This window comes from Leptosomus discolor, chromosome 18 (assembly GCF_034619465.1).
Source record: "Leptosomus discolor isolate bLepDis1 chromosome 18, bLepDis1.hap2, whole genome shotgun sequence".
NCBI classification, from domain to species: Eukaryota; Metazoa; Chordata; class Aves; order Leptosomiformes; family Leptosomidae; genus Leptosomus; species Leptosomus discolor.
The window spans coordinates 9,905,014-9,915,205 of NC_141408.1; the positions used below are offsets into that span (position 1 = coordinate 9,905,014).

The 10,192-nt window shown below is 48.9% G+C and overlaps 1 protein-coding gene across 1 annotated transcript; it reads left to right on the plus strand.

Moving 5' to 3' along the window:
- The first annotated feature begins 6,201 nt into the window (after nucleotides 1-6,201).
- Nucleotides 6,202-9,624, plus strand: TMIGD1 (transmembrane and immunoglobulin domain containing 1). Its single transcript, XM_009946166.2, has 5 exons — nucleotides 6,202-6,280; nucleotides 7,257-7,535; nucleotides 8,023-8,301; nucleotides 9,218-9,321; nucleotides 9,592-9,624. The coding sequence occupies exons 1-5, from the start codon at nucleotides 6,202-6,204 to the stop codon at nucleotides 9,622-9,624; spliced, it is 774 nt and encodes a 257-aa protein (XP_009944468.2).
- Nucleotides 9,625-10,192: the final 568 nt, after the last annotated feature.

Sequence of the window (10,192 nt, forward strand, 5' to 3'; positions counted from 1 at the left end):
TTGCCTCGGCACGGCGACAATCTGCGGTTCACCGGGGCCAAAGTGCGGCTCCCGGTGCCTTGTCTTCCTGGAGGGCAGCCCAGGTGGATCCCCGGGGGGTTCAAGGCATTTTAACGCCGTTTGATGTTTTGTATTGCGCGTTGCTGTATGGCGAGATACTGCAGAGCTGTGTGCCTGCAAAGATCTAAACAGTACTTTGGGGTTTCCTCCGTTCAGATCTTTGGTAATTCTTTTTTCGAGGCAGGTGAGACGATAAGGAATCACAAACAGAATAGCTTAACGCTGCAAAAATTGCGTTGCTGTCCGTAAAATGCTGAAAGTGGCCATCTCCGACAGCAGGTCCCGTCGATTCCTGTTTAACTTTTCCATATTATCTCATGCACACATCTGCTTCCCAGCTCTGGCATTTCCTGTTGGAGACACAAGCTCCGAGTCTAGCATGCCAAACTGATTTTCAGGGAAACCGTCAGTGGTACGACTCTTTCATCTCACCCCATTCCGGGATCCTTTGCGTGAGGGATCAGACGATGCAAACTTTTGTGTAAGGCAAGCGTGGTACAGCATCAAAAGGGCCCTGAGGAAAAGGAGAGTAAATTGGCTTCTCTTTCTTGGGGCTCATCTGCGCTGCGCAGTCATTAGGAGAGGGACAAGCAGGGAATGGGGATTATCCATCAAAAAGATGTCCCAGATCTAATTAAACTGGAAAAGCCAAAAGACCTTGGTCATCAAGACATTCTTAAACCAAAAGGGAGAAGGAAAGTCAAGAGGGAATTTGGCCGTCTCAAAAGTAATCACCATTACATAGGTTTAAGTCCTCAGTCTACAAATAAATTGCTCTGGATTTACACAGAGTAACTGAGCTCATTTCCCTTTTTAGCTGATAAAAGCCCAGTTGTCTGGAATTTCAACAAACCGATTGTAAAAGCAGCATGTGGCAGAAGTCTGATGAGTCATCCACTCATTTTCTCAACAGCCAGTAACAACAAAACCTTCTGGTTTCCTTGAGCCAACCTAAGAGAGCTCTGCCTTACGGATCCCCGGGTGAGCAAGACCATTGATTATGGACCGACCTGCAAGAAGCCACCTCCTCCTCCTCCTCCTCCTCCTCCTCCTCCTGCTGAGCTCGTGTTTGTGAGAGCTTCAGCCCTGGCACTCGAGAAGGTGATTGCTCAGGAGCTGTGGCTTTTGCCTTACAACACTCTCTGTGGTGGTTCCAGCCACAGAGAAGGAGTGAGGTTTCCTCCTGAAGATTGGCAGCAAACTGTTCCCCATGAACTGGAAAGATGGAGCAGCTCAGTCTTTGCAGATCCCTCACGGAAGGAAAGAGGGATGACGCCACAGCAGGGAAGTTAAAACTGCTAATAGTGTTTGGCAGCACTTCACAAGATCAAATCAGCACTTGATTTTCCAGCAGAGCACTTCCAAGAAATCCCACTGGTGATGAAAGTTCCTAGGTAGACAAAAATATCTGAGGTCCAGGCTGTAGACCAGACACAGCAGAACACATTCTTGAAAGAGAAGGGGATCTGGGAATACTGCTAGGGAATGTCCTGCACTGGCCATCAGAGAGCACCTAAATCAGGCAAGAAACAGGCACCCAGTTTAGCATCTTCCTCAGTCATTTTTGTTTCCCAGGGGAAACAAAACCCCCTTGAAGTCCAGCCCCTCAGCGGCCCATCTGTCCAGAAAAAGAACAAAGTCATGGGAACCTGGCAGATAATTTCTGCTACGATACAGCCTTAGCCCGTGGCTGAGGCAGGAGATGGCCTTGCAAATCGGTTCGGGCAGGTAGAAAATGGAGTTTCATGAGTGGATGATGCAAAGCAAAGACTAATAGTATTAACTTCCCAGAGCGCTGCTAGGTGTGAAAGCTGAAAGCCACTAACCATGACTCTCTAGATGGGAAACTACACGGGTCAACATTTAAGTGGTATTTAATACCGATAAGTTACTTTTATCTCCTGCAGGGGACCTATATTGCTAATTTAATGCCAAGTTCCTTTCACATTTCCTTTTATTTGGGACCATATTTCTCAGAATAGGACAGCAACAGCCACACTAGCTTTAGTCTTCTAAGCCAAGCCTGGTGATGGCAGGCACCCCCCAGTGCTGGATGTAACCCAGAGCGGCTGGGAAAGGGGCAAGTGCCTCAATGCTCTTGATTAAAGTTTAGACTTGCCCTCCTGGAATATGATCCCGTTTCTTGCACTCACTTCAAACAGGGAGAGTTTAAAAGATCCAGGAGCAATTGTTTAAAGTGATGAGTGAGGTTCTCTAAGCCTAATTTACTGACGCTTCTGGAAGAGAAATATGAGTAAAGCAATATCGGTAGAAGCCCAAGATATGTTTCCTTGTTGCATCACTAGGAGCACAGAGACTCCGCAGGGGACTTTCCACAGTGCAGGTGCAAAACACGGGGGAAATCACCATCTCAGAAATGCATCCTCCTCCGCCGCCTCTGAGCCCAAAGGTTTCAGCAGACCTGTCCACGAGTGTGGCATTGCTTTAGCCTTCTACATAGTGTCTCCAAGCTTCTGCCAGGGGGATCACGGGGATCCCATCCTGCTTCCAGAGCTCCCAGAAGGTGACTGTCCTCCCTCGCCTGCAGGGCTGCCAGCTCCCGTGGGTGGGTATCCAGTAGATGGCATCCGCGTCCAACACTTGTGCTGGAGCTTCACCATCCTGAGGACTTTTCTTCCCCTTTATTTATCTCAGGGTCTGTTTCTTCATGAATGCCTGCTTTGCATTTGAGTGTTTAATGCCCTCTAAGCAATTTATTTTAAAATTTCGAAATATTCACTGTTTTACTGTTCCTTTTGCTATTCTTATTCCTTCCCAAGAAGAAAGATCATTCAGTGGCATAGCGTGTGACCTTTATACAAAGACGATCAGAAAACAGAACTATTAACAAAATTATGAACGAAAAACTTGAGATCTGTCCATCTCCACAAGGGAAAGTATGTGAGGTATAGGCTGAGAGCCTGAGAAATCAGGACACGTCGCATCTCCATAATCTTTACACTTGAGAAAAATAGGTTTTGTGGGAGGGAACAGGAGTGCTGAGTAAGTTCAGGTATCATTCCCTGACAGCCTCGCTTTCCAGCCCAGCTACCTGGCAAGCGGAGGCAGTGGGTTTGGATGTTATAGTCATTCTCCAATAATGGATGTGTTGCAAAATACGTAGCACCACATATTACAAAGGGATTAGGACCAGGGGAACCACAATGAGTAGGAAGACAGGAGCAGCCTTTGAGCAGAGCCTTGAGCGCTGTTGCAGAAACATGTTTTCTGGAGCGGGATTACAGCCATGTTACAGCTATGGTTTGCCTGACAAGCCGACCCATAGATACGATCCCCAGCTTCCACACGTCTGTGCAGCTCCTGCTCTGCCCCGGACTCCAAGAGCAACCTTCAGCCCTCACAACTCTGCCGAACATCGATCGAGTTCTCATCTGCCAGTGAAAATGCAGGGGATTGCGAGTTGTGCCCCCTACCCCTGCAGGCACTGAGGATAACCAAGTGGAACCCAAACTGCTCTGAAGTTTGGAGTCGGAGGTTAAGAGACCCAGTGGAAAAGAAACTTTTCCCAATCTCTATCATGTTCTAAATCTTCTCTTCTCGGGTTTCTAAGGCTTGGATTACACCCTGGAATAGACTGGTGTTTATTAATTAATTCCCTTTGGGGCTGTTCAGAGTCTTATTCTGGGTTTGTTGATCCAGTGTTGCCACAAGCATGACCAGCAGGGACCGGTGTGGTGGATTGCTCTGGCTCTAGCCCACGGTCTGTCTAATCCAGCCTTGACAGTGCCCGGTCCAAATACCTCAAACAAGAGGGCTGGATCCTTTGCTGTGGAGAGTTTCGGGGTATCTGCCCCACTGAAGAGGTTCCTCCCAGTCTGAGTCATTAGTGGCTGCTTTACATTCTGGAACATGAGGTTTACATCCCTCCTAAACGTAATGGAAAGGTGGATAATGCAACCCACAAAACTCTAGACCTCAGTAATTAGACACCCACAAGATAATTACGCCCTGTATAAAAATATAAGTGTAAAAAGTCATTGTGAAAGTAATTCTGATCAGTTTAAAAAGGCTGCCTTTCAGTGCCTCTGGCCAAACAACACCTTGCTTTCCTAGTCCCTCTTCCTTCAGCAGATCTCAAAGCCATTGCCTTCATTTAAAAAACGCAAACCAGCTGAACCTGAGCTCACCTTGCTGCCCGTCACACAGACCTGCTGCAAACCTGGGACAGAATTTTTCCCAGGTCCCACCTGACGCTGTGCCTTGCATCATGGCAAACCCACCACGGCTGTTGTCTGACAATCTTGTCCCTTACTCTCATTTCTAGACTAAAAAAAATACCCCAAAACTTTCTTTCTTTGCATCCTCACTTACTCTTCTCCTGGATTATGATCGCAACGCAGCGAGCAGAGGGAGCGCTGACCTCCCCTCACTCTCCTGCCTTTGGCTCACGTCTTGGCAGGAGCACACGAGCTGTTTCTCAGCCCGTTCCTTTGCCTCCCTCTCTGTTTCGACCCAGGTTAATACCAAAACACAAAGATCACTTTACTGTTAGGAAGAGCATTTTGACTGAAGTTTCTACTGGACCATAAGCCAAGATTTAGCTGAATGCTACAAGGACAGGACGTAAAACTTCCTAAAAATGGTGGAAGAAGCTACATTTAGTTCTTAAAATTTCTAAAATTGGGTTTGAAGGTAAAAAGTGAGTTGAAGGCTAACTAACTAACTAGCCTTTCGTTAAAGGCTAATTTCTAAACCAGCAGTTTTCTAGAAGGCAGACGGAGTACTGACTTTTTAAGGGACTTTGTATACTTTTTTTTAAACTCAAAAGGATTCCCTGTTAGTCCTAAGGGTAAAACAATGAACACAGAAAAAGTCGTATTAAGAAACCACTCAAAGGTGCCCCATGTCTGCAACAGCCCCGCCAACACCCAGTGCTGCACGCCCGTGAGCTCTCTGCCTCCAGCCAGCCCTCACTGCTCCCCTCTGCGCCGCTGAGCTGGGCCACTGCCTCTGCGGGCGAGGAAAATGCCAGGGACATGTCCCAGGCTCCTCCTGCTCACAAATTGCAGTTTACGGCTCTGCTGAGCCAGTTCCCGACGAGTGACGTGCCCTGTGCCCGCGGGGACGCTGGCAGCGGCGAGAACATGGTCTGGAGGCTGCGAGGAGCCCATCCTTTGCAACCGCGCCACCGCCATCCTGCTGAAGGACAAGCAGGGCGATTGCAGACACTGTTCTTCCCCGCAGCCAAGTGCTCCAGTTGTGCCCTCCGCAGACATGCAGCCCGCGCACGCAGCTGTCCCAGCAGTGGGGAGACCCTTGCTCTACGTCCGGGGGTGCCCAGGGCCGAGCTAACCACAGGAGCACCCTGGGGGCACGCACCGGTGAGCAGGACAGTGTCTCTGCTCTCTCCTCTGCCAGCACGCAGTTAACAAAGTCTGAATCAGTGCATTTTCTCATTTTCCAGTGAAAGGAGGACACGACAGCAGAGCTTCAGGCAGGAAGGGGCAAATCAGAGTCTACTCCTGCTCTAGGATAATCTAGGATAAACTTCCTATGGCTTGAAGCAGTGTCATGAACGCCCAGAAAGCTGAGAGGGAAAAGGGATTATTTTTGGCTGAAAGTCTTTATAGCTGATGCAGAAACTCTCTCGTTAGTTACTCATTGCCTCGGCAAGTCCCATAAAACAGCCAGCAGAGCCCAGCAAATACTTTTCTTCAGTGTTCTGGGAGCTCAGAAATGCAGGAATTGAACGAGGCCTTGAACCCATTTTATGGACTCACTTCTTACTAAGCTACCATAAAATATTAAAATTCAGACCTTATAAATAAGGAGGGGAAAGAGCCGTGCGTTTCTTAGCAGAAGCAGCCTCTCCAGAGACTCTTCCCAAGGTAAGTCCGGTGCTGCACGACCCAGAGAGGGGTTCCCCTGATAGACAAGTGACTGGAGACAATGAACTCAGGCAACAGAGATTAGAGATGGAAAACCCCCTTGATTCTGCTCTGACTGGAAAAGGCCCTGCAGCAAATCCACTGGGTTTATTCCCCGGTGACCCTGTCCCTGGCTGGCAGGGCTCTCTCCAGGGTGCCTGATGGCAGCAAGCAATTAACCCCCTGGGAGCCCCGAGCAAAGGCAGCAACGCTGTGACCCTCTCTCTAACAGAGCCAGCCGGGCCCCTCCGAGATGGTGCACAGAAGCCGCCTCGCAGCCCGCTGTGGAGTGCCTGTCCTTGCCCTTTGGGTTTTGGCATGTGTGGCCACAGGTAAGCAACGGGGAAAAAATCCATTGTGGCTTTGTCCAAGCCTCGTCATGCCGGACGTGTGGAGCTGCCCGGGGCTGGGCAGTGCCCAGGGTGCCGTGCCACACCAGCATCCCAGCTTTCAGATGTGCTGGAGGTGATCCCCAGAGGACTGTCTGAAAGCTGGTCTCTGGTTTTGAGAGTAGCAGAGAAGGGAATGGGGAAGCCTCAGCATCTTCCAACGTTATTGCAGCAGCTGCACAGGGGGGACAAAGCCACTGTTTTCAAACCTGCTCTAAGCAGTGAAAAGTGTGGTAGCGTTGGTCACCTGGGAACACCAGGGAAGAGACAGGGAGCTTCAGACTTTTTATATTCACGGGACTATAGTGCCTTTATATTCTGAGCTATATTTTTAGTTCATTAATCTATGACCCCGGCCACAGCAGCAAGTTTCAGCCTATTACAAAACTTTATTTCCCATGATGGTTCTTCATTTAGTACGTCCTGAGGTGTGTACGTTAGACAAACTGCAACGCTTCAACCGCTGGGCTCAGATGGCCGGGGTATGGCTGAGGAGCTGATTCATTTCTGCTCTCAAGCGCATTCAGCTCCAACCAAAAACCAGCGTATCAAACAGTGGGCACAAAACCAGAGGGCACAGGTATGCTGCAACGGTGATTTGCAGCGAGAGGGTGAGCAAGACTGGCGGGATGGGGGTGATCGGGTTTTCAGACCTTTTCTTTCTCATTGCAGGTCAGGCTTTGGCATTCTTGCAGTCAGTTGCAAAAGCCTGACTTTGATTTTAAATAACTGTGAAGGAAGCTTTGTGATGAAGACAAATTCTTGTCTCAAAAACTAAAGTCCCACCTGAAAGCAGCTGTGAGACTGAAGCCTGAAATGCTCAGTCCTTCCTCCAAGGTCGAGGGCCTGGAGAAGCTCGGAGGGCAGCTTTTGTGGGAAGCTTAGGATGCTTAGTGCCCTCGTTCTCCTTCTTTTGCAGGTTTGGAGCTGTCTGTAAACAACCACGCTGCTGACTTCTCCCTGTCTACATCGCTTGGCCCCCCTGTCTCCCTCTCCTGCCTAGTACAGAACAGCAGCCAGGCTGAGGAGCTGCGCTGGTACCGAGGGGATGGGGAAGTGGATCTGAAAGACGGGAACAAAGTGAACGTCAGTAACATCTGCGTATCCCCAGTCACCGAGTCCGACAACGGAGTCTCCTTCACGTGCAAGCTGGCACGGAACATGTCTGTCCAGGTGTCTGTGATCCTGGATGTCCAGTGTGAGTTGCAGTGGTGGAAACCCAGGCTGGGGTGGGATGAAGTCGTGGGCTGAGCACCTCAGGGTCTGGGTGTCAGCTGAAGGCGGGGTGTTTTGCAGCTTTATACGCTGTCTTCACCAGGAAAAAATGCATTTAGGAGATAACTCACGTGATAAGACACTCCCTTTCCACGGTGGTGCTTATGGCCTCATCTAATGCCTCTTTTATAGGGAGTGGGTGGGCCCTTAGGTCAGGAGATGTTCTGGAGATGTCCCTGCCTCCACCTAGATTCTTTCCCAAGGATACAAGTCAGGGCAGAGGAGTTATGGGAGTGACTGTCTCTGCCACTGATTGCCCGGTTGATTCCCGGGGATCATGAAAGGCTGCACAACTGTGATGTGTAACACCACTGAACGAGGTGCACCAGGGACGTGTAAAGGGAACTTATTTGGGGTTAAATGGCGAGCAGCATTATAAATGACCTGTTGAACTGCATTCCTGTGAACAGTTCCTCCCCAGCTGACTGGAGAAGAAACCCTCCAAATCCAAGAAAACAAAGATGTTACTCTGACCTGCAACGCCAAATCCAACCCTCAAGCCCAAGCAGCCTGGTATAAGAACACCACCGTCTTGACCCTACAGCAAAACCGTTACCAGCTGTACCAGAGCAGCGAGGTCTTTCAGCTCTCTATCAAAAAAGTACAGAAGTCAGACAACGGGACCTACACCTGTGTGATCAAATCTTCTTTGGGAGAGGGGAGAAAGGATTTCCACCTGATAGTTGAAGGTAACAAGGCTGCTGCCAAACGATCAGCTTTACAAAGAACTCTCCATTCTCTTTTAGAATGGTATCAATCCATTTATATTAAGAAGGGTAAGTGGCACGTGGTAAATACCCCACGTTAACTTTTGAGGGCACAGCAACAGCAAGGAGCTGTCCTTGCACCTCTGCCTGGGCCCACGGCACCAGGAAAGGCCTTTCCTGCTCTACCTGTTATTCAACAGCATTTGGCAAGCATGAGCTGAGGCAGGCTCACCCCGCTGTCTCACCTCCCACACTGACAGGGCACATTCGAGTGTGGTTTAAAGCACCTTCGGTCTTACTTGAAGGGTCTTACTTGAAGCATCTTACTCCAGCCATGGTATTCTGCCACGCTGAAAGAGCTGCTTAAGGCAAGAGAAGTTGTCCCCAGAAGTGACTATAGCCCTGGGGACAGCAGGGAGGTGGAAGCCTTGCTGGGGCTGGATGCTCAGGTCTCAGGCAGGTGACACTAGGTGAGGTGACCCATCAGGCATCCACTTCCCACCCACTGTCCGAGCCCCTCTCATTTCTGCACTCTCAGAAGAGGAAGGAAAGCAGTGGTAGCTGTGTCAGTGGTATTTATTACCTTATTATTTATTACCTTGTTACACATATTACTTTATACCCTTATTTCCATGCATAAGGGTGCCTTGGGGATCTTTTTCTTCAGGGAGCGACGTTTCAAGTCTTCCTTCAGTTCACTAAAACACAGGCTTGGCTCCCTTCTCCCCAGGGGACTGATGCACACAGTCAGTCTGCAGACAGCAGAGAGAGCAACAGTTCAAATCAGCAGTGACAGCCATGGGAAGAGAAATATCGTTTTCTGCAGTTCTGTGAAATGTTCCGTTTCATACGACTGTACTAATCTATCACACATTCAACCTCCTCTCCCTCTTGACAGATAAAAAACCTGTTTTTCCCAAGGAGGCCGTTATTGCTGCTGTCGTGGTGGTTACACTCACATTACTTTTTGGAATTGTGGCTCGAAAAGATAAAATTTTTAAGGTATGGAAAGCTCTAGTTTCTTAGGAAAAAAATAGTATTGTTTTGCTGTGATGGCCTGTTTTTTTCTGCCTTTTCTATGCTACTTTTGTAATGTTGCGTTCCCCTGCTAGAGAACTGCTACATACTACCTCCTGCTTTAGAATTACCAGCAGACAAATCAAACATTAGACATTTTAAGGTGGAAGGCATTACGTGCTAGCAAGATACTCATAAAAATATCCCTATGGCTAGGAAATACAAAAGATAACAAGACTGCTTCTTTATTTTCAGTGCTTCAAAAGATCAAGTGAAACAGCTCTGTAAGTATTTGACTGCTTATTCATGCAGCTTCCCAACAAACCCCCTGCTTTAAGCCTTGGCAGGACCTGGGAAACAGAAGAGCGCTCAGCACACTAAACCCAGCCACGCTGAGTGGCCAAGCTCTTGCTCTGGCTGGCCAACATGAGCCCTCAGCGTGTCCCCCAGCTTAGAGGGGCCCATGGGAACAGGGCAGGACACATGCAGAGCCTGCTCCAGACATGGCGCAGCTCCTGCCCCTGCCCTGGCCATCCCAGGGTCCTGGCTATGGAGGCCGTGGGGAACAAACACGATGGTGTATCCCCAGCCTGCTGAAAGCTTTCTGCAGCCCAGGTGAATTCAACTCACTTGTTTTTTTCCCTAGTAGGCGATTTTTCATTTCTTCTTTTCCATTTTGCTGCAGGTAAAGACCACGAGGTTCCTGTGCACACCCAGAAAACAGATTTCTAGTGGTAGAACATAAGCCTTTGTGTGAAATGATGAGATAAAGCACTGAAACAAGTGTTTTGGGTCAAGTTCATACAATCTTTTCAAAATATAAGTGGTTCTTTGACTTTGTTCATTCTAACCTACT